At 49.3% G+C, this 22,174-nt stretch overlaps 8 protein-coding genes across 12 annotated transcripts; 4 read left to right on the top strand and 4 right to left on the bottom strand.

Moving 5' to 3' along the window:
- The first annotated feature begins 216 nt into the window (after window positions 1-216).
- On the top strand, window positions 217-1,734 carry LOC1276631 (large ribosomal subunit protein eL8). Its single transcript, XM_316000.3, has 2 exons — window positions 217-703; window positions 770-1,734. The coding sequence occupies exon 2, from the start codon at window positions 782-784 to the stop codon at window positions 1,595-1,597; it is 816 nt and encodes a 271-aa protein (XP_316000.1). The 5' UTR covers window positions 217-703; window positions 770-781; the 3' UTR covers window positions 1,598-1,734.
- LOC1276630 (uncharacterized) lies at window positions 1,043-5,691 on the bottom strand. The gene is made up of 2 exons (XM_315999.5): window positions 2,583-5,691; window positions 1,043-2,506 (listed from the first exon to the last, which is right to left on the bottom strand). The coding sequence occupies exons 1-2, from the start codon at window positions 3,442-3,444 to the stop codon at window positions 2,196-2,198; spliced, it is 1,173 nt and encodes a 390-aa protein (XP_315999.5). The 5' UTR covers window positions 3,445-5,691; the 3' UTR covers window positions 1,043-2,195.
- Window positions 5,692-5,942: 251 nt separating this feature from the next.
- On the top strand, window positions 5,943-7,577 carry LOC1276629 (protein yellow). Its single transcript, XM_315998.5, has 3 exons — window positions 5,943-6,353; window positions 6,431-6,627; window positions 6,700-7,577. Exons 1-3 carry the CDS (start codon window positions 5,961-5,963, stop codon window positions 7,250-7,252), a joined length of 1,143 nt encoding a protein of 380 aa, XP_315998.4. The 5' UTR covers window positions 5,943-5,960; the 3' UTR covers window positions 7,253-7,577.
- Window positions 7,425-8,358, bottom strand: LOC1276628 (uncharacterized). Its single transcript, XM_315997.5, has 3 exons — window positions 8,157-8,358; window positions 7,833-8,073; window positions 7,425-7,760 (listed from the first exon to the last, which is right to left on the bottom strand). The coding sequence occupies exons 1-3, from the start codon at window positions 8,174-8,176 to the stop codon at window positions 7,584-7,586; spliced, it is 438 nt and encodes a 145-aa protein (XP_315997.4). The 5' UTR covers window positions 8,177-8,358; the 3' UTR covers window positions 7,425-7,583.
- Window positions 8,359-8,882: 524 nt separating this feature from the next.
- LOC1276627 (FGGY carbohydrate kinase domain-containing protein) lies at window positions 8,883-11,535 on the top strand. Its single transcript, XM_315996.4, has 4 exons — window positions 8,883-9,279; window positions 9,688-10,797; window positions 10,870-11,088; window positions 11,155-11,535. The coding sequence occupies exons 1-4, from the start codon at window positions 9,085-9,087 to the stop codon at window positions 11,299-11,301; spliced, it is 1,671 nt and encodes a 556-aa protein (XP_315996.4). The 5' UTR covers window positions 8,883-9,084; the 3' UTR covers window positions 11,302-11,535.
- LOC1276626 (mitochondrial E3 ubiquitin protein ligase 1) lies at window positions 11,348-12,971 on the bottom strand. The gene is made up of 3 exons (XM_315995.5): window positions 12,592-12,971; window positions 12,292-12,461; window positions 11,348-12,215 (listed from the first exon to the last, which is right to left on the bottom strand). Exons 1-3 carry the CDS (start codon window positions 12,694-12,696, stop codon window positions 11,471-11,473), a joined length of 1,020 nt encoding a protein of 339 aa, XP_315995.1. The 5' UTR covers window positions 12,697-12,971; the 3' UTR covers window positions 11,348-11,470.
- Window positions 12,972-13,072: 101 nt separating this feature from the next.
- Window positions 13,073-15,514, top strand: LOC1276625 (ubiquitin-conjugating enzyme E2 J2). 4 transcript variants are annotated; one of them, XM_061645360.1, is made up of 3 exons: window positions 13,073-13,647; window positions 13,742-13,905; window positions 14,006-15,514. In XM_061645360.1, exons 2-3 carry the CDS (start codon window positions 13,836-13,838, stop codon window positions 14,665-14,667), a joined length of 732 nt encoding a protein of 243 aa, XP_061501344.1. In that variant the 5' UTR covers window positions 13,073-13,647; window positions 13,742-13,835; the 3' UTR covers window positions 14,668-15,514. The 4 variants fall into 4 exon arrangements, with proteins under 4 accessions (XP_061501344.1, XP_315994.4, XP_061501343.1 ...); XM_315994.5 differs by having other exon boundaries at window positions 13,508-13,643; window positions 13,739-13,905; XM_061645359.1 differs by having other exon boundaries at window positions 13,508-13,647; window positions 13,739-13,905.
- Window positions 15,515-16,040: 526 nt separating this feature from the next.
- On the bottom strand, window positions 16,041-22,024 carry LOC3290075 (calcium homeostasis endoplasmic reticulum protein). Of its 2 annotated transcripts, none has more exons than XM_061645357.1 (10): window positions 21,784-22,024; window positions 21,525-21,695; window positions 20,956-21,398; window positions 20,721-20,883; window positions 19,871-19,943; window positions 19,164-19,238; window positions 18,581-18,672; window positions 18,298-18,496; window positions 17,133-18,212; window positions 16,041-17,067 (listed from the first exon to the last, which is right to left on the bottom strand). In XM_061645357.1, the coding sequence occupies exons 1-10, from the start codon at window positions 21,812-21,814 to the stop codon at window positions 16,212-16,214; spliced, it is 3,183 nt and encodes a 1,060-aa protein (XP_061501341.1). In that variant the 5' UTR covers window positions 21,815-22,024; the 3' UTR covers window positions 16,041-16,211. The 2 variants fall into 2 exon arrangements, with proteins under 2 accessions (XP_061501341.1, XP_315991.5); XM_315991.5 differs by having other exon boundaries at window positions 18,581-18,657; window positions 21,784-22,023.
- Window positions 22,025-22,174: the final 150 nt, after the last annotated feature.

The raw sequence follows: 22,174 nt of genomic DNA, 5'->3' as shown, positions 1-22,174 counted from the left end.
ACATTATGAACACATCAAATTACTTGATTTACTTATTCGATAAATGAGTCGTAAATTCGTTCAACAGAATTTGGGGTCCAAAACCGGTATTACAACAGAAAATCGCATTTTTAATAATGTTTTTCCAGCCACAAACAGAAATTAATGAGCGTACCTTTTCTACAGCGGCTTGTAGGAGGTTTTGACAACTAAACGTTCAGTTATGACAAGAATGACGGAAGAGTCGATTCTGCTATAAAAGTGTTCGATTGTAATTTAGATAATATTGTGTACCTTTTTACTTTTATTACCAATATGACGTTATTGTGATTCATTTTATGTGCCGAAAATATCGTTCAAATCGCCAATTTATTCAATTGATGAAAGGCTCAAAACGATAAGTTTCACATCATGAGCGATTGAAAAGGCCTTTTTGTTTTGCCAGCAAAACAGCAGTTTTATTCACAATAATGACTTCCATCTCACAAAAGTCAAGGTCAAATATTTAATATAATAGTTTTAGTCATATTTTAATATTTTTCGTATACTTTATCGAAGCACCATTTGCATAAACTCCGGTTTGTTTGCATTCGTACTTGCTTGATGGATCGAAACGGTCTGAGCCGGAACTGACAGCAGCAACGCACCAGGAAGCGAAAAAGCCTCTCTGGCACATGACAGCAGCGTGTATTTTTCTTTTCTACTTGGCTATCGAAAGGAATAGGTGTGCTGCTAACTATTTCCGTCGAAATTTAGTGTGTTTACTTATAATTTCCGTCCCCGATTCCAGGTTCAATCCACCATGGTGACGAAGAAGCCCGTCAAGAAGAAGGTTGTGCCGAAGCAGAAGGTGGCCCCGGCCCCGCTGGCCAAACCGAAAAAAGTTGAGGTTAAGAAGGTGGTGAACCCGTTGTTCGAGAAACGTGTTAAGAACTACGGCATCGGCCAGAATGTGCAGCCGAAGCGCGACCTGAGCCGGTTCGTCAAATGGCCGAAGTACATCCGCATCCAGCGCCACCGGGCGATCCTGCAGAAGCGGCTGAAGATCCCGCCGCCGATTAACCAGTTCACCCAGACGCTGGACAAGCCGACGGCCCAGCAGGTGATGAAGATGCTGGAGAAGTACCGCCCGGAGAACCCGATCGCTCGCGTCCAGCGCCTGAAGGCGAAGGCGGAAGCGAAGGCGGCCGGCAAGGAGGAACCGCCATCGAAGCGGGCCAACCAGCTGCGCCAGGGCATCAACTCCGTGGTGAAGATGGTCGAGCAGAAGAAGGCCCAGCTGGTGATCATTGCGCACGACGTCGATCCGATCGAGCTGGTCGTCTACCTGCCGGCGCTCTGCCGCAAGATGGGCGTGCCGTACTGCATCATCAAGGGTAAGGCGCGCCTCGGCACGCTGGTGTACCGCAAGACGTGCACCTGCGTTGCGCTGACCCAGGTCGAGAACGCGGACAAGCCCAACCTGGCCAAGCTGGTCGAAACGATCAAGACGAACTTCAACGATCGGTTCGACGATATCCGCCGCCACTGGGGCGGTGGTCTGCTTGGACCCAAGAGTATGGCTCGTCTGGCCAAGCTCGAGAAGGCCAAGAAGCGCGAGATGCTGCAGAAGAACTAAGATCTGTGTGTGAGTGTGCGTGTGTGGCCGTAATATATGCGTAACATTTATTTTGAGGTGAGATTCCAACGTCTCCTCCCCCACTACACAGAGTCTGTATGCATTCGATAATAAATATTAAGTTTTCGAACAATCGAGTTCATTTGTGTTCAAATGTTTTGTTTTTGCGCCACTTTGGCCAAGTTAAAAGTATTGCGAAATGATCTAATCCTTGATCTCAGAATACAAAATGCTTTGTGCATCTTCTAAATAGATCGAGAGATAAACTTAAACAACCCAAGTGGAAAGGAAAGGGACTTATCTTAAACAAATCAGTTCAGAAATCAAAGACTTTGCAAACATTTCGTTTTAAATTGTTAGAAACTTTATTACTAACATACTTCCGGACAGTGTCGGAATCGTCCCGAGTACCATGGTTTAGCAAGCTTACTCACTACTAGCTCGCTCTCTTGCATATCACATGTTTGCATAACGGCTGTGTTTGAACGCGATCGCCTTCTGCCATCGTTCAAATGAAATTTTACCCCATCTTTTTAACGGCTTCGACTAATAACTTACAGCCCCCGCACTCCTTGTGCTACTACACCCACCCCTTCCACTAGCCCGAACTACACTTGCAGCTTCCATCGAGGATCGAGATCTGATGGAGCGTTCCACAGCCGGCGTGGTCCTTCACGTAGCTCGGGAAATCGTTCTCCAGCACCAGCAGCCGGTTCAGCTTCAGATCGGGGAACACGTGCGTTGCGTACAGGCCGAGCGTGCTCTTGTACACCAGCTTAAAGTTGGTCTTTTTCCAGCAGGTGTTGGTGTCCCAGTAGTAGATGTTCATCTCGCCCTCCTCCCTGAAGAACACTCCATGGCCACCGTCCGTGCCGAGGAAGACGGGCACCACCGGTTTCTCGCCAATGTCTGGAATTGCAACATGCAATCAGTAAATCCACCGTCTAAACATTCACCCGTCAAAAAGGGGACTTCCCCTCCTTACCTATAATGTTGCCACCGTGTCCCTTGCGCAGATGCTCCGTCTTGATCGCAAACAGTCGATTACCGCCGAGATAGGTAAAGTACAGCCGCGTACCTTCCTTGTGCTTCGACAGGAAGATGTACAGCATGTCCCGGTAGCGGCAGCCCATGTGGACAGCCTTCGGCAGGATCACCCGATATCCGCGCCCATTGTACACGTCGTACACGATGATCGCATTGTTGCCCGGGTCGCTCACGTACACGTAGCACCGGCCGCCCTTCAGACACTCTACCTGGATGTACTGCAGGCGCGACTTTTCCGTCACAAACCGGGCCAGATTGATCGTTTTCAGTTTCTTGCCGGTCTTGCTACAGTACACCACGACCTTCGGCGGGCAGCGCTGGACCGGTGTGCGCTGCGACTGCGTCACCCCACTGTCCAGCACCCACACGTACTCGCCATCGCTGTGCAGATCGATGGCCGACTGGAGCGCATTGCAGTTGCCCTCCTCCTGCTCGTTCCAGCACGGGAACGGTTCGAACTTGACGTCGCAGCCCTTCTTCGTTGCGTACACCTTGCTCAGCGTGATCGGGTTGCTGCTCTTGTAGCGCGGAAACACGCACAGCGTGTGCGTACCGCTGCGCTGGCAGCGCATCGCGATCAGATCACGTGGCTTGTACTTGCCGGTGCTGGTGATGAGCCGCTTCGTGGTCGGGCAGGGCCAAACGATCCGGCCCCCTTCCCAGGTGTAGATCGTGCGCGTACAGTTGTCCGAAGAGCTGCAGGCGCCCTGCACCGCCACGGCCAGCGACAGCAGACCGACCAGAAGCGGGAGGAGAGCCACTGTCGGCATCATGCCGCCGGAACACACTTTAGACCGCATCACCTCCAGGAGGTTTTTTGTACGTAAAAAGTAATATAAGCTTAACGGAGCGCTAAATTGATAACGTTTCTTGCTACTATCCAGAGCAGCACCAGCACCAAGAGCATCCAAGAGCCCTACACATCCGACTGTTCCCTCGTCGATCCGGTGCGGAACGTTTTATAGCCTCTATAGACACGTTGGTCTAGACCCGTGCAGACTGTGCAGGTTGTTACGCACATGTCTCCCCAACCGCGGCAGCCCCAAAGTCAATGTTAAGGGCAGCAACGGTCGCTTGTGATAGTTTACACCACAAACCACGAGTTATTCCCCGCGGACGCCCTTGTGCGCGATGTTTGCAGCATGTTATTCCTTTTGGGGAGGAATGTTTTCAAACTTTCGCGTCGCAAATCGTTGTGACGACGTTGAGGCACGCCACCTGCTAGTCAGTCCAGGTGTGGGTAGTAGGAGAGTTATATTTTGTAAATTTAAAAACAAACGTGTGAAATTCGTACAATGGAAAATGGGAGAATGTTTGAACCAAAACCAGTGTACTACCCCCCACATGGGCCACCGGCACGTACTGTGAGGTTTCGTCAGCCAGGTGGACCAACGAGGAACTGGAAGCACTTTGTTATGATGATGATCGAGCGATTTAGCGACTTTCCCGGAACATTTACCATCTATTTTCTAGAAGATAGCGACCTTCCAAGATGTTAAGCAACCCTGTTACGTAGGTTAAACACGTACAGTAGTGGTTGGTAGTGATGATCCTCATTGCTATGTTGGATCATCGAACGATCTTGCAAAACTATAGAATAAGGCGTAATTTTGTTTTAAGAAATGATATTTTTTGTTTACTCCAAAATCTCGTGCCTTTGACTGCTTCCTAAAACATTTTGATGATCCTGAAGATCAATAGTGGTCCAGGCCCTAAAGGTTCCATATGTACCACGATCATGGCTACCCTACAGTAGGCTGTTGATCTAGGAAAGCTTGCCCACTTGGATCTAAAGTTCAATATCCAATCCTAATTTCGACTCCAAAAAGGTTGGGAATTCCTATGGAAAGGTTATTTGCCAATTACATGGTGATTGATCGGACCTACCCGTTTCCGATTCCGTGTTCGGAATCAATTTCGGAGCCGATTCCGATGCTGGAATCGATTCTGATTCCGGAGTCGATTCCGGAGTTGATTCCGAAGCCGATTCCGGAGCCGATTTCGGAGTAAACTCAGGATCCGATTTCAGAGTCGGCTCCGGAATCGATTCCGCCATTGGAATCGACTCCGGAATCAGAATCGACTCCGGAATCAGAATCGGCTCCGGAATCGGAATATACCTGGGAATCATAATTCGCCCCGATAACGGAATCAGGATTGAATCCAAAAATGGAATTAGCTCAGGAATGAGAATCAGTTCTTTCCGAAGAAGAAGTTTCAAAAGCCAAATCACTCCTGGAATCTCCATAAGAATGGATCGTTTACAAGTACATTTTGAATTTTTGCGGCTATCAACACGTAGCATCATTAGACCCAAACGCCTATTCTTATGGAGACACCAAAACCGACTCCGTTTCGAAGCCGATTTTGATTTCGGAGCCAATACCGATTCCGGAGCCGATTTCGATTCCAGAACTGATTCCGATTCTGGAGCGGATTGCAATTCCGGAACCAATTTTGAAGCCGATTTCGATTCCGGAGCCGATTCCAGAACCAATTCTGAAGCCGATTCCGGGATCGATTCCAGACAATTTCGGAGCTAGTCGGAATCGATTCCGACAAAAACTTCATTTTTCTCATCACTAGTCTGTACGTAATGCACGTACTGATGATATAATATGATTTACCGAATAATCACATATTTATGTTACGCCGAGCGGACATAGCCAAACAATGAATGGAGCACAGGAGTAGGATCTATCTTCGCCATGAATGTTTAACGCATTTTTGGTAGTTTATGAATGATTCGAATCCAAACCCGTCATGGATGACCTTCAGGATGAGCGTGTACGTGATAATCGGGCAAAAAAGGATCACAATAAAATATTTTAAGGATTAGTCATTTCTTCTTAAAACAACAACCCACCCCAGACAAACTATCCGGATGGAGACTCAACCGGTATTTTGTCCCGAAAGATTCCACAATTTCCATTACGTGCCCCGGGTGAAATTGTTTTCAAATAACGCCCTGTTGACGAATCTGACGACAACATACACCCAAATGCATGGGCATATCTTCTTCCACTGCCCCAGAGTCACTAGCGACACCGGCCAGCTAGCCCAGTCCCCCCCCCCCCCCCGCCTGGCGCGGGCAAACAATCGCCACCAAATGCACGTATCGCACCGGTGGAACAGTCGAGGACGCCGAAAACCAAAACTAACCCCCATCCGAATACGTACGTGCAGCTGCCAACTCCGCCCTGGTATATATGGACTGGTGAGTGCTTCTTCAGCTATCAGTTCTCTGTGGACAGTGCCACAACAGTCCCTTTCCCAAAAAAGCAGCGTTCCAGAATAAACGAACGCACAGAACACGATGAGTTGCCGCGTGACGGGGCTACCGCTTGCCCTGCTGTTTGTGCTGGTGTCCGCGCTCGCTAGCACGGACGATCTCGAGTACTGTAACATCGTGTACCGGATCAATGGCAATTCGATCGACTTTCCCTGCCTTTCGACCAAGAACATCTACATCTCCGCACATCGCTACCAGCCACGCAATGTGATGCCGGTGCGGTGCCAGTACGACAATCAACGCATGCTGATGGCCCTGCCAAGATTGCGCTCGGGCGTTCCTACCACGCTTGGGCAGATCGATCTGAACAAACCGAACTGCTACGCGCACATTAAGCCGTACCCTTGCTGGGCCTATCAGGAGGAGGGCAATTGCAACTCGCTCCAATCCGTCATCGATCTGTACGTGGATGTGAAGGTACGTTGTGTTACCGTGGCCACCGTGCTTTTGCGGTAGGATGAAAACGTGCTAACGTGTCGTCTCTTTCCTTGCAGCGCATCGCGTGGGTGCTGGACTCGGGCATCACCAACTTCCTGGAGCAACCGATCAAGCGCTGCCCGCCGAAGGTGTATGCCTTCAACTTGAGCAACGACAAGACGGTCAAGACGATCGACCTGTCGGAGATTGTGAAATCCAGCTCGCGGCTCCAGTATCTCGTCACTGATTACAACGAGCTCGGCCATCCGTTTGTGTAAGTATTGTGTTGGGTAAAGCCTGCAAAGTAAAATCACGTGCGTGATGCTAACGATCTCCCAACTTGCAGCTACATTTCCGATGGCGATGGTGCAATCATTGTGCTGGACGTGAACAACAACAAGAGCTTCCGCGTGGTACTACCGCGTGCCATCTCGGCTGGCTGCGGCGATTCGGACGTGCTCTACCTGCTGCTCATCCCGAAACCGAAGGGCCAGAGCCTGGTGATCTTCAGCTATCTGTGCGGCCAGAAGGTTTACTCGATCAAGTCGGAACATCTGCGCAGCGGCAAGGGTTCGAGCGCGATCGTCGAGCTCGGCACCAAGCGCAAACACTCCGTCCTGCTCGGCACGGACGGTGGCAAGGGGGTGGTGCTGCGGTACCGTGGCGAGGCCGAGCTGTACCTCTGGGACAGCGATCAGCCGTACAGGGAGTGTAACTTTGAGCTGATTCAGAACGCGGACGAGTGCCGGCTGTCGACGCACGTGGTCGTGGGCAAGAACGAGCATCTGCTGTCGCTGTCATCGAACTTGAGCGATTTTCTCAACAACACGTGCGGCGTTGGTGGCGCCTCGTCCCGGTTGAAGTACGTTTGCAAGGAGTGTGACGATGATTGTTACTGAGCATCTCTCACCGGGGAGGGACTGACGCACTACTGACTACACGACTACACTGACACTGAGACACAAACCTGACCACCCCGTGCCCACGCGTGGCTCACAGAGCCTGGTGGATTCTGTGATACTGACTACCATGGACTGGACTACTGGACTTGGACTTTACGGACTCGCGAGCTTCGGTTCGGTCAGCCTCCTCTGGCCTATTGCATGTTACATGGCGGCACGAAGCAGCACCACCACGCAATGCAATAATTTATTCACTTTGTACAGGGCACCAGAGACGCCTAGTTCTAATAAAAAGGAAAGGAAGTAGGATCGATGTTCTAAAGTTACGCTACAGTCTCCTCATTTTCGTCACGTCCTCTATCATTTTCAGCTTCTGTCCCATTCCCCGATACTCGCCGAGCGTTTTGTTGATGTAGCGTTGCTGATACTTCAGGATAAATTTGTTACACTGCATCAGTGTTGCTCCCACGTACAGTGTTCGGTAGCGGGCTATCTCGGGGCCGGCCTGTAAATCCGAAATTGCGACACCATTAGTGTCATACTGCTCCAGGCACATGGGAGATGATCGGACACTTACCACGGTGAGCAGCGGTAGGATGCTGGTAATGAAGCGATGCGGTCCATGCATTGCCTGTATGATGCAGAGGTGCGTTTTCGCGTTGAAGTATATCACATTCGTCCGCAGCATGCTGGCGATACCAAACTCCCCATAGTACCGCTCTATATTCTCGCGAATGTACTTAAGCAGTGTGTTCGATTCAATGGTAACCGGTGCTGTGTCTTCTCGATTGTTGCAACGTATCTGCACCAGAATGTACCTGAAAGAATGGGGCATCAGAAGAAGGGAAAGGCTCGATAGTCGAGAATGCATGATTTGATGAACGGTGCTTGCGGCCCTTACCTGTACTTTACACGAACCATTTCGACGCTTTTTTCTACCTACAACCCTAGGGGAACTAACTTTATTGAATATGTATAGAAGAGGTAACGAAAGGATTGATCAAATTACTTCCCAAGCCCTTTAATTTTACGTTGTAAAGAGCTCCCGGCAAATCCAATGAAAACGTGTTTTGGAAATGTAAACAATTTTCTGTTGTTGTTTGGATTGGAACTGTCAAGGCGCATTGCATGCAATACAGGTTGTTCCCGACATACGCTACTAATGGACACAGCACAAAGAAAATGCGTGTCTCGAGTTTTTTGCCAAAATGATATTTTTTATCTGCTCAAGATGGATTGTTTTAACCACTTTATTTTTTAGTTATTTTAGATGATTCTGACCGAAAACTCAATTTCCTTACGGTTTGAATCGATGTTTCAACCAAATTCAATTCAACCACGATCTTGGTACCACACATCTTGGGGACTACCTGTATCCGCACAACTGCTCGAAACGGCTAGCTTGCACACTATTCGAGCGGATAAGCTTTTGAATTCAAAATACGGCTCATGGCGGGAAAATTGGTGCCTGCACGTGGTAACCATTTCTAGCCACGTTTAATCATAAGACTCCCAATAAACCTAGCGTCATTTTTCATAAAAAAATACATTCTTTCTTTACATATATGATTCCATTCCACGAGCCACCCTGTAAGTGAACGTGTAAGCTTTATCATCAAATAATAACAAACCACCATGCACACCGCCGCCCGGCGCCACAAAACGACGACCACGACGCCGCTACCAATCTCGAGGTCAATTGTGGAGTGCACGTTCGCTTCAGTACACTTTCAGACTTCCGCGTGTCCGCAGCTGACATCTTACCAGCTCTTGGTAGGGAAATTATTTAATACGGAAAAGAGGTGAAAGCTGCAATCACCATAATCAACATGTCGACCAGCAGCAGTCCAGTGTATCTGGTTGGTGTGGATGTTGGAACGGGCAGTGCACGGGCGGCACTGGTTACCGGCAAGGGGGAAGTGCTGCAGACCTGCGTGAAGCCGATACAAACTTGGAACACGCAGCCAAACTACTACGAACAATCATCGGACGATATTTGGTCAGCGGTTTGCGAGTGTGTCAAGGTGATCTTCAGCGTGTGTGTGTGTATGTGTGTGGGATGTAAATATGCGTAAACGAACCAAAAGTAACGGAAAGAGGAAGGGCAAGCGGCTTGAGGGACAGATGCACTTGTACGATGACGCGTTTATGGTCGCGTTGAGGAGCGATTGTTTGACACTGGGCATACAATTCTACGATTAGTTTAATGGTATAGGGCGCGCTGATAGACGAGAGCGAGATAAGCCCATGCTTTTATTGCTCCCAGGAAGTGCTCCGGTGGACGCAGCACAAAAAAAGCCTTACAGTTGAGAGCTTTTTTGATTGTTAATAAATTTAAATTCTTTAAATACCACACTACATTGATCGCATGCACAATGAAACCATTTTAGTTTGAAACGATCGCATTTAAACTGTATGATCTTCGTTTGCAGAACGTTACCTCCGGATATGCGAAGGAGCAGATTAAAGGCATCGGGTTCGATGCCACCTGTTCACTCGTTGTTCTCGATGGCCAGATGCAACCGCTAACGGTCTGCCCGTCTTCGAAGGACAACCAGCGCAACGTGATCCTTTGGATGGACCATCGGGCGGAGGAGGAGGCCCGCTTCATCAATGCAACGCACCACCAAATGCTCAACTACGTCGGTGGCAGCATTTCGCTCGAGATGGAAGTGCCGAAGCTGCTGTGGCTCAAGCGAAACATGCACGACGCGGTCTGGACGAAGGTCGGAGCATTTTACGACCTTCCCGACTACCTAACATTCCGTGCCACTGGTGCCGATTGCCGATCGATTTGCTCGGCCGTCTGCAAATGGAACTACGATGCAGAGGATCGATGCTGGTCGGAAGATTTCCTGCAAACGATCGGTTTGGTCGATGATCTACGCGTCGACAGCTGGCGGCTGATCGGTACGCACGTGGCAAACCCGGGTGCACCGATCGACGGAGGACTTTCGCGGCAAGCGGCCCAAGAGCTGGGGTTAAACCCTGGCACGGCAGTTGCTAGTTCGATGATCGATGCTCATGCGGGAGCGTTGGCACTGCTCGGCTGCGAAGGACCACCAGGGAGAGCGGGCGATGGAAGCGGTCTCACCTCCAAGATGGCCATCATTTGCGGAACATCCTCGTGCCATATGAGTCTTACCAAGCGACCGGTACTGGCTCCAGGGATATGGGGCCCGTACAAGCATGCGATCATCCCGGACCTGTACCTGAACGAGGCAGGCCAAAGTGCGACGGGCGTACTGATCGATTACATGCTTCAAACGCACCCATGCTACGACCAGCTGCTTAAAGAGCACGGCGGTTCCAATGGGAAGATTTATGCCTTTCTCAACACATTCCTAGATGAGTTGGCAAAAAAGCAGGGTGAAAGTTCCGTTCACCGACTAACGATCGATCTGCACGTTTGGCCCGACTTTCACGGCAATCGGTCGCCTCTGGCCGACCCTAATCTGAAGGGTATGATATCGGGTCTAACGATGACGAAGGATGTGCAAAACTTGGCGCTTATCTATCTTGCTCTCATGCAAGCACTAGCGGTATGCTTTGGTCGACGAACGTTTCACGTTTCTTCAATTTAATGCATTTGTTTTTCCTTTCACCTTCTTCAGTACGGAACTCGACACATCCTGCAGGTGCTGGAAGCTTCTGGACGCGAGCCAATCACGTCGATATTGCTGTGCGGTGGTTTAAGCAAAAATTCTCTCTTTGTACAAACGCATGCCGACATTTGTTCTGTTCCAGTGCTGCTGCCCAGCGAGCCGGAAGCCGTGCTGCTCGGTTCGGCAATGATGGGAGCGTATGCGGCTGGTCTGTACGATAGTTTGGAGGTTTGTGAAAGTAGCTATTAACGTTTCACTGTCACGATTCACATTTATACAATCTTAATCCAATAGCTAGCAGCAAGTGGCATGGGCGGTAGTGCTGTGGTGGTCAAACCGGATCTGAGGGACAGCACTCGCGACTATCATGAGCGAAAGTATCGCGTTTTCCAACGGATGTACCTGGACCAGCGTGGCTATGAACGTATCATGAAAGGTTAACTAACCCATTTCGTCGTCGCAATCATTCCATGTTAAACGCTAGCCATTCCGAGCCCAACCTTTGCGCAATATATTATCAACGTATCTTTAGTAAGTAACAAACAGTAAGCCATTGTCAGGTGCAAAGTTAAAAGTAAACATCTGGTAACTACATTTACAATGCGCACAGTTACGAAATAAACGCGGCCGCTTTGGTTTCGATCACCGTTCGGCATACCGGACAGTGGAGGCTGATTTTCTGCGCACAATTTTCACACAAGCACACGTGCCCACACGGCAGGCAGATCACTTCCTTCGGGTTCACAATGCACACCACGCACAGCTGCTCCTCGGCCAGGCCGGTCGTTCGCATGCGCGCTCGGCGGGTGGCGCGCGACTGTTCCAGCTGTTTGCGCAGCTTGTCCTCTTCCCATTCCTGCTTCTTGCGCTTGTACAGCTTGCGCGTGATCAGCACGATCAGCACGGCCGATATCGTGCCGGACAGGATCACCTTCAGCAGGGTGGAAGACTTTGCCTCTTCCAGGCGCTTGAGCAGTGTGCTTTTGGTGGCCGTGGTAAGAAACATTGGCCACCCGTTCGATGGTGGATGCAGCCGGACTCCGGTGTCGTCGAGCTCGAGCTCACCGACGGCCGTAATAAAGCTGCCGTCGCGCAGCATCTCTTCCGTCGTCTGGAGGCCCTTCTGCCGGACGCCCGAAAACAGCCCGAACAGATGATCGAACACGGTCAGCGAGGAGGGCTCGTAGTTTTCGTACACCGTGTCCATGTCGAGCAGTTCGGCCGACAGGCCGCTCACGATCTCCACCCCCTGCTTGCCGTTGACGAGCCGGAACGGTGTTTCGTTCGCCGACACGTGAATGATTTGTTTTTCTTCCTGCCAAAAGCCAAACATTGCCCGTGCGACGCGATGCTCGCTGGAAGTGGAAGGAACATGGCGAATGTTGTTTTGAGTATGTATGCGGACGGCACACCACGTTGCTGCCGGCTTACGTTAAGGTCATCGTCTGCAGCACCCCGGTGACCGAGGGGGACATTGCACTGCGCAGGGCCGTCCCGATGGGTGTGACGCTTCCTCGAATGACGGCATATTTGAGCTTCTGGTCGGGTTCTTTCCGTAACCGGTCGGCCAGCTGGTCATCGATCTGTAGCTGGGGCGCATCCTAAAATGAGTTAAGATGGAAAGGAAAGAAAAGAAAATGCGAAACGGTTATGACATAATCTCCCGATCTGTGTTTTCTTTTCCGAACAGTCCGGCGAAGGGACAAGGGGAGTGTGTGTTCGCCTTCTCACCTTCAATGCACGGCAGTTTTTCCTGAGTTTGTAGTACTGGTTGCTGCACACTACCAGCACTAGTAGATCGATGCCTAGCAGGACCGCTTCCTGTAGATATTCCATTTAATTTGTGACGCGGCGCGATCCACTACCAAGGAGATTGCTTTCTCGCATACATTTTGTCCCGGTACGTTCTTTTTGGTTTGTTGTTTTTTTCGTTTGTGTTTTTCCTACATGTCGTGTTTACGTTCCAATGTCAGACAGAAAATGAGCTATCCCAGACAGTCGCTTGGATGACAAAAAAGAAATTAGTGGAGCAGAAGGGGTTGGGGCGATTTATATGTGTGTTTTAATTGTTGACTGCATTACAGAATTAGAAAAGGACAATATCGTGTTCTAGTTCGTGGAAAATCACTGGAAAACACGCATTTTTCTCCCAGCTGCAACCGATCCGCTTGCTGACAGAGAGTGTTGTTGCTCTCTGCTGAGCTGTCAAACTGTTGTGATGTTTTTCCTGCATCGGTGGTGTGTTATTTTTTGTTGCGATCGAGGAATGTGGAATTCACTTCGGAACAGATTAGCTTAAACTTCCTGTCCCCCCCGTTCGTCGTCGAGTGCACTTGTGTCGCTTTCGATATTTTGCTTCCCAGTCCCGTGGGACCGTGTGTGAGCTCGATTGGGCCTGCAGTTTCTCGTTCCCGTAGTCAAGCCGCGTCGGCAATACTTACCACCCTAATCTGCGTAATAAAAGAGGGACTGGTGGTGTGAACGCATCGATATGCCTAACGCTGACGTGTAGTAATGGTGCAGCTCTCGGGTGCATCTGGTGATTAGTTTTTCGTGCGTTGTGTACATAAAACAGTCGTGCTACGCAAAACGACGTGACTTCAAACGGCTGGTGCAATATAGTGTATACGGAAGTAATTTTACCACACGAAGAGGCTAGATTCAAAGGTGAAGGGTTGTTTATGGTGCTACCGATAGGAAGGAAAACATAGTTTTAACAATAGAACTGGAGGAAGCAGTACATTGAGACACGGGATTTGTGACAACACAAGGCAACAATCGGAGTAGGTTGGTGTCCATTGCCATAGCTTCCCCTGTACAACACAAAACAATCAAAGATTAATGTTATGCACATATTTTGCACGTCATTGTCTAAAAGCAGGAAAAAAGGTGTCATATTGAGTAACAACTGGATCAACAGACCGCCGCAACAATAGAAACATCTGTCCAGCCGTAAAGCAACACAAAGTGCCACGATGACGAACCAGAAACCGACTGCCACCTGCCGGCTAAAACAGGATTACATGCGACTGAAACGGGATCCAGGTAGGCCCGCGCAACGCGACCGTCGTCTAAACTTGTTCCCTAATAAATACTTTCTTTTTCTTCGCCCTACCACCACCACCACCACCATCGCCACCTGCAGTACCATACATCACAGCGGAACCACTACCATCGAACATCCTGGAATGGCACTACGTGATCAAGGGACCGGAAGATTCACCGTACTACGGCGGCTACTACCACGGGACGCTGCTGTTCACCAAGGAGTTCCCATTCAAGCCCCCCTCCATCTACATGACCACCCCGAACGGACGGTTCAAGACAAACAAGCGGCTCTGCCTGAGCATATCGGACTTTCACCCGGACACGTGGAATCCGGCCTGGTCCGTGGCGACCATCCTGACCGGGCTGCTGAGCTTCATGCTCGAGTCGACGCCCACGATGGGGTCGTGCGAAACGACACCGGCGGAAAAGCGCCGCTACGCCCAACAGTCGCTCGAGTTTAACATGAAGAACGAGGTGTTCCAGGAGCTGTTTCCCGAGATTTGCGAGGAAATCGGCGAACGGTTGCAGAAGATCGAGGAGCAGCGGAAACAGGCGGCCGCCGCCAGTGCGGAGAACGGCGCGGACAGTGCGGCAGGCGAGACGGCAACGGCGGACGGTGGCATGTTTGTGGCGGGAGGTCGATCCGGTATCGACGACAGCAACATTTGGCACTCGCTCTACACCAATCTGATCGTGCTGGTAGGGTTCGTCGTGTTTGCGCTAATAGTGCATTACGTCATTAAGAGCATGAACATTTAATAATGGCACGAAGCGCCGGGTGAAGCGAGAGGTTTCGTTGTGTTTGAGCGTGCATCAACATCAATGCGCTGCACTAGGGGCTGCACGTTTTGGCCAGGTGTGAGCTGTGTGCGTGAGTTGCGGCGTATTCGGAAGCGTTGGAGCGCCGCAAAAAATGCTCACCATCACTATCGCCTAGCGGTGAGGCATAGTCTTTGTTCTGCAGCAAACTAATCCTCCAAGAGGAATGTTCTAATTTGTAACCGCTAATAATATACATAGTGAAGCGACAACAGCAATGAAACAAAACAAAACAAAAAGTGCGAGAAAGAGGTCGGCAATTGTGAGAGCCATTTGCTTTCAGCATAATGCGCCACTAAACCATTATACCAAAACGGCTTGGCTCTAAAGGAAGGTAAATATGCAGTAAAACAAAATTCTAAGCATCGTATTACAAAATTCAAATCGGAAACCCTCGGGCAAGAGTAACGCAATTGCAATGCAACCGACGAAAACAGGGAACGAACGGATCTGGTTCTGTTGTTTTTCTTCTCTGTACCATATACATAATTTTAACACGTTTCACCTTCCTTTGTTGCTCTCCCGCAATGCCATCCATTGCCTGTGCCCGTTCAACGACGACTCTACGTTGGGGTTACCGAATTGTCCGAAATTGGATTTTACAGCTAACCTATCGATGGTCGATATACAATTATTAAAACAAATAGTGTAACGTTACAATAGCAGTATAGTGAACATATATGTAACGAAACTACAACTACCAGTGGTCGTGAGGGGTTTGTTCGATGCGGCTGTGCTCATTTAAAAAGAAAAAAAAAATAGAAGCTCTAATAAACATTTGAACCGATTCAACTGATCACGATCACTAATGTCACATGATCAAGTCGAGAGGAAGAGAGCGACAAAGACGAACTCCATGATACGGTACGCAACCTTTTTCACACATTTTACACGCAAACGCATAACACAGCAAGGTGAGCAACACAACAGCAAAAACAAATAAAAACATACACACACACGCGCGCAGTAGACAGTAGACATGATTTAACTCAAACCAAAATAGCGTTGCAAAAGATGCAATAGAAAGCAATAGATGGCATTGTGCACATGGCTGGAAAAACGGACGGACGGACAAGAAGACACGTGAGCGGTACAATGGTAAAACATATGCGTTTTTATGCTCCCAGGTGGAAAGCTATGTACTTTTTCCTCATTTAAATCAGTATTTATTTTGGACCGTAAATATAGCTACTCTACGAGTCAAGGTGATAATCCGGGGTAGACATGCAGAAATGGGTTTTCGACGATTTTGCTTTGTAATCCAATAATCTCCGAAAATTGATCAAAAGCCCTAAACAAACACAACCAACCGCTTGTTTTAGCGACACATTGTTAGTCTACATTAAATTTATTTGCAATCTCTAGCGCTCTTACACAGATAGATAGTAACACGGGCAAAGAAACGGGAAGCCCGCACAATTTGACTGGTGTATGGATGGTATGCTGCTGCCACTGCTTTCCGCCATTATCCTCCCTCATCCACACTAGTTGCGCTCATCTGCTCGCGCCTTCATGCGCGTAATGAACGCAGCACCTTTGTTCTTACGAAAGCTTTCGTAAGGATCCGCTGGATTGTAGGCCTCTTGTCGCATCGGTTCGATCGTAGCGCCCAGCCCGATACGATCCCCTCCCATGGCGCCACTCGGACCACCGCCCATACCGCCCTTCATTGCACCGTGAAATTGGTGGTTTCCGCCGCCACCGCCACCACCACCACCGCCGGGTCCGATCCCGCTGCCGCCGGGTTTACTGCCTTCTTCGAGAAAGTTGCTAGCCGCCTTCATGTACCCTCCAGCACCGAAGCTAGGTGGTGTTGGTGATCGTCTCATGTCACGACCACCACCACCGCCACCGCGTGGTTCACGGTGATCCCGATCACTACCACCACCACCACCGCCCCGACGTGCCGGTGATCGACTCCGGCTAGGTCTGACCGACCCCGGCAAGGATGCACCGGACGAAGGGGACCGTCTAGCAGGGGATCTGGACCGTGACCGCGACCTGGATCTGCTGCGCGATCGATGATTCCGGTGGTGGCGCTGATTGTTTCGACCCGGGCCGTGAAGAGGCGGCGGCGGCTGCTGCTGCTGTTGGTGCTGCTGCATACCGCCCAGCAGCATGCCGTTGTCGCCCGGCGAGCGAGATCGGGAGCGGGATCGACTTTTCGAGCGATAGGTACGCTTTTTCTGCTTTTTCGTCGCCTTCAGCAAGTCCGGATCGATCGGGGACGGGGACCGGGACCGATCGCGCAGCCCACGGTCGATCTCGTCCTCCTTCTGCTTGCGCGATGCGTTTTTCACCTTGAAGTACTCATATAAGGCCAGTTTTTCCCATCCCTCGCTGGAAAGTTGAATGAAAATGAAATCAATGAACTGCTGGTGGAACAGCAGGAAAAATGAACTTACCCATCCCGAGGTCGTTCGTGGCTTGGCGGAGCGTAGAACGCTTCAACAGCACTCACCAACCGATCGTTGGTCGGCGTTGGTGGCGGCAGTCGGATTTCGTCCGGATCGAGCGGATGATAGCTGAAGTCCTCGAGCCGGATCAGCGGCACCATCAAACCGGCCGGAAGCTCAAAGTAAGGGATCTTCACGGGAGTGGGAGGAACGACCTCTTCCTCCTCCTCCTGCTGCTCCTGCTCTTGTTGCTGCTGCTGCTGCTGCTGCAGATCGTGCTCGTCCTCTTGATGCTCCGGTAGCCCTTCGTCTCGATGGAAATCGTCCCGATCACGATCATCCAGCATCATACCACCGGATGACGAATGCTGCTGCTGTTGCTCGTCGCAATCATCAATCGACCGAGTATCGTGATGATGCTGAGAGTGACGATGATCCGGAAGCATACCGCTGTTGCTGTTACCGCCCATACCCTCGCCCAGGGGTGGATGGTTGGCAGAACCGTACTGAAAGTTGGGCGGTGGTCGTGACAGATCCGGGATGGGGAAGTTGGGCGGTGGTTGAGTGTAATCGCCACTTCCCTCCCCATCACGACCCTGCCCCTGCGGCACCTGTGGTGGAGCGATGTTGCTCCCACTGCCTCCCACACCACCACCACCACCACCACCACCCGGTGGCCCGTTATCTTGGATGTTTTTCAGCTTCTGCAGGGCCGCCGACAGCAGCCCGTAGTTGATGTTTTGATCGAGCAGGGAAGGTATCTGGCCGGCACCGTTCGCCCCCGGAGGAGGACCCCCACCTCGGTCACCGACTTGCGACGGCCCTTGCGGTGGTCCCGGTGGTAGGGCGGAGGGTGGAAGTGCTGGACCTACCAGACCGCCGCCCGGACCTCCATTCACGGGACCACCACCGGTCACTCCGACGACGGCGGCCATCAGCTCCGGCAGTAGTGGCGGGGGTGCACCCCCCAGCGGTACGTGGGCGCCGGTTTTACGGGCGTGCTGCTCGAGATGCTGCTGCTTTTGCTTTTCCAGTAGCGTTATTTGCTGCGTCGCGTGCTGCACAAATGCTTGATGCTGTTGTTGGTAGCTAAAGAAAGGGGGAGGGGACAGAAAAGGAGCGTGTCATTTGATGTACAAAAAAGAAAAAGAGTGCTCCTCACAACGATGCTCACTTTTCGAACGTATTCTTTGTGGCTTGTGTAATCGCAGCGACCACGTTTGCATGCTGCGTCACCAGGCTGGTCTGGTACTCCTGCAGCGATGACGGGGGCGATTTGAGCTTCGATATGACGCAGGCATCGAAAAAGTTGCCCTTCGATTCCCACAGCGACAGGAGTTTGGTAAGCTTCACCCTTTGCTCATCGTTGGCGGCTAACGTGCAGAAGAAAACCATTGTTAACAACCACAGACCCTGTGTGTTGCCGTTACGGAGGGACGCGGCTTGTGTCAACTTACTAATCTGTGCGTTGCAGAACATTGGAATTACCGCGCTTTCCAGGCATTTCTTCAGCTCGTCCGCGTTCTTCCGGATGCTGCAAGATTTGTTACTAAGTATGGTTGCTTTTTTGAAAAAAACTGAGCACTAAGCAAGCATTCTAGCCAATTTTTTAGCTAAATAGCAGGTGATTCGGGAGTGTTTTGGGTGAGTGTGGTAGGAAGATAGGATACAAATCTAACGTTTAGTGTTGCAATACTCTCGTCAGTTGAGCTTTGACGGCTGATTTAATCAATTTGTTCTAGGTTTAAGCAAACTTACGTACTCTTCTTCTCACGATACAAGAGCCTTGCATGGGCTTTAGGTTAAGTTAGTATGATATAAAAGGTTTGTTTTATCTTAATTGATTTAGGAACGCTTTAATATTGCTGTTTATCGGATGAAAAGGGAATTGGCGGGATAAGGGAATCTATTATTTAGCAGACAAATTTTACATACTCTATGCTAATGCTACACATCTACTGCAGATATTGAGATTCATTTTGAGGGGAAGAGGGTTTTTGTTGACAGAATACAAAGTAAATAAAAAGCATCAGCACTTACCAATGATGTATAACATCATTTACTAAATATATCAGGTGCAATTTTTGCGTAAATAAAACTCCAGCTATTAACGCCCTATAAGTAGATAGATAAAGATCGGAAAAACGAAAGTTCGCTAAGGTCTTTTTGGCTGTTGTCCCTGCTCATTAGCAAAATTCATCAGCACTCTCTGCCAGGCTCGGTCGTTCGAAAGGTTATGATCGATGCGAAGCAATGATCTTTGATTTTTTTTTAACTTTCGATTGTCAAAAGCCATTCTATGTAAAGTGTCGAAGAAAGTATCACCGCAAGAGCGAAACGTTTGCAAGATGATGGGTAGAAGAGTGCCTTAAAAGGGTCAATTTAATCAAGCGAGATAAAAACAAAACAAATAATAAAATTTCCAGCAAATGGCGTGTTTTCAGAAAGCAATTGAAATTAGATTACTTTCTGTAAACGATTCAGAAGCAAATGTTGCAAATAGAGACGATAGACCATATGATCAAACTTCGCTTCGAACCCTTTCGAACCCACTAGCGAAACCGGTGCACGCACACACGCGGCCACGGCGAGCTAGTGACGAATTTTAACTCGATACCGAAATGGTACAAAAGTAAAACAAGATATATAGGACAGAAAATTAGGAACAAAAACAGTTAAATATGTATGCATATATATATATATATATAAATAGGGCAATATAAAACGGTACACAGATTGATGATTACTTTCTCAAAAGATACTGCGAAATAATTTGACATTTTCCCGAATCGGTACAATGCTGTAAAATCCAGCCTTTTCCTAAAATTGTAATTAACAAAAAAATATATGTAGATTGAAATTTGTCATTAGAAACGTGGGATTGATTTGAGTTAGGTTTTGTTGAGATAAGATGCATATTGTGTGGGGTTTTTGGGGGGGGGGGGGGGGAGTTTTGTGGAGGGTTTGAGGGAGTGTTTCTGTCTGCGGGATTCTCTGGGTGAACGAGTGGTGGAAGTAGCTAGGAGCAAGAATGGAAGGGTAAACATAACAATTCGAGCAAACTGTGCTAATATATCATATCTGGTTGCGGTAAACGGAGAAATTGTAATTGGAATGTAACAAATAACTTGACAATGCTACGATACGAGTTGGATTGTGTGGATAGAAGTTAATGAATTGTGTGCACCAATCGTGTACGATTCTTATTCATTTTATACTAATTTGTTTATAGTTCAAGGGATTTTAAAACAATTTAATCTGATCTTCGTCTTTTGTCTGAAGGAAGCAGATGTTTGTTTGTTTAAAATTTAAACTTCAAGCCAGTTTTTTTTGTTCAAATTATGCCTATAACATCAATAAAGACAAACATACTTCTTGAAATGTTGATCAAGCGCATAAAACATAATAAAGGAATGGAACAGAGTGTAACGGAAGGATATCTGCAGAGGGTGGATACACGGATTGTTCAAGCACGTTATGTCGGCTAAGTAAAAAGGGGGAGTAGTTCGTTGGTTTGTTTACTATTTTTTTGTAGTTTGTTGCGAATGTCAACCGAGAGAGAAACGTACAGCGAAACAGCGAACGCAGCGAACTTACCATTCGATATACTATCTTTCGTGCAGGAATCGATAATCGGCTGCAGCTTGCTGTCGAACTCGTGCAGCGGCAGATTGTACTCCTGCGACTGGGCGATGAGCATTTCCTCTTGCGCCCGGTTCAGGGCTTCGTCGATCTGTACTTGCTGCTGTTGAAGCAGAACCTGCCGGAGAGAAGGAAGTGTTAAAATGATGCTGACTGTTGATGGAGATATGGGACCCCTTCGCACACCTACCCCATGCTGGGCCTTGAGATTCATTTCCGACTGGCGTATCTGCTCGGTGAGCGTTTGCTGCTGCTTGGTCAGTGCTTCCAGCTGGGCCGCTAGCTGGGCGTTCATACTGTTCGCCACCATCTGCCCACCGTTGTTCGGTGGTCCCGCATTAACCGGCGGTGGGTTGGACCATATCTGGTGCATCGTGTTGCTCGAACCGTTGCCGTTCGGATTCGACGAGGCTGGGGGCAGCTGGCCGGAAAGTTGCGCTTGTGACTGCTGTTGATGGTGAAGCTGCTGCTGCTGCTGTTGCTGGTGCTGCTGCATGGCGACATTGGGCGGTAGTTGTGCTTGCGGTGGCGGTTGCTGACCGAATCCCGCCAACAGCGGTGGAATACCGTGCTGTCCCAGCAGCGAGGGCAATGACATGTTTTGTTGTGGTTGCTGCTGTTGCTGCTTCATCACTGTATTGCGCACGGAAAGATGATGATGATGATGATGGAAGCGACACCACACGAATGTTAGACAATAGACCAAACAAATGCGACGTACATCGCATCTTCAACGCGCTCGCAGGATATTGTACTTACTTGCTTGCTTGGTTATCACTTTGTACTGGTAGTAATTGTAAAATTCGCCGCCGTACAGAAATGCAAACTTTGGATTGCCTCTCTGCTTCGATTTTGTCATCGACTCAAACTCTGGTCCATTGCGTGCCACAAAGTCGGCTAGCTTGTCAATTATGTTCCGTAGTTCGATATCTAGATAACGAAATAATCACCGGGTCATCAGTACGGTTGTACACGAGCACCATCATGCCAGGCAGCTTGAGCCCGAGCCACAACTTACCATTTGGTGGTGATGGAGCTGGTATGTCCATCGTCCGACACAACAATCGGTGGAAAACAATAACTAAAGGAAAACAACTAAAATGAAACTAACGCACCAAGCAGCCGGCATTGGTGGCGGGTCACTTGTACACTTGTACGCAGAGTACGAAGGTTTAGCGAAATCACCAAACAGAGGAAAATTTTGCTATTTTTGCCGATAGCGTGAAAAAAGACGCCATTGACTGTTGTTTGACAGTTGCCTGGTGCAGTACGTCAATCTCGAGGGGCACGGTTATAGCCTCGAGTCCAGTGCTCGAATTGCCAGTCGGTGTGCGGTCGTGTTTCCCTTTCGTGTTTTGTTTGGAAAATGAAGTGCAAAGTGAATGTTCAATTTAATAACGATTTTAACA

Source organism: Anopheles gambiae, chromosome 2 (genome assembly GCF_943734735.2).
Source record: "Anopheles gambiae chromosome 2, idAnoGambNW_F1_1, whole genome shotgun sequence".
NCBI lineage: Eukaryota > Metazoa > Arthropoda > Insecta > Diptera > Culicidae > Anopheles > Anopheles gambiae.
The sequence above is the reverse complement of the archived record's forward strand: the minus strand, read 5'-3'. Positions and strand labels throughout refer to the sequence as shown.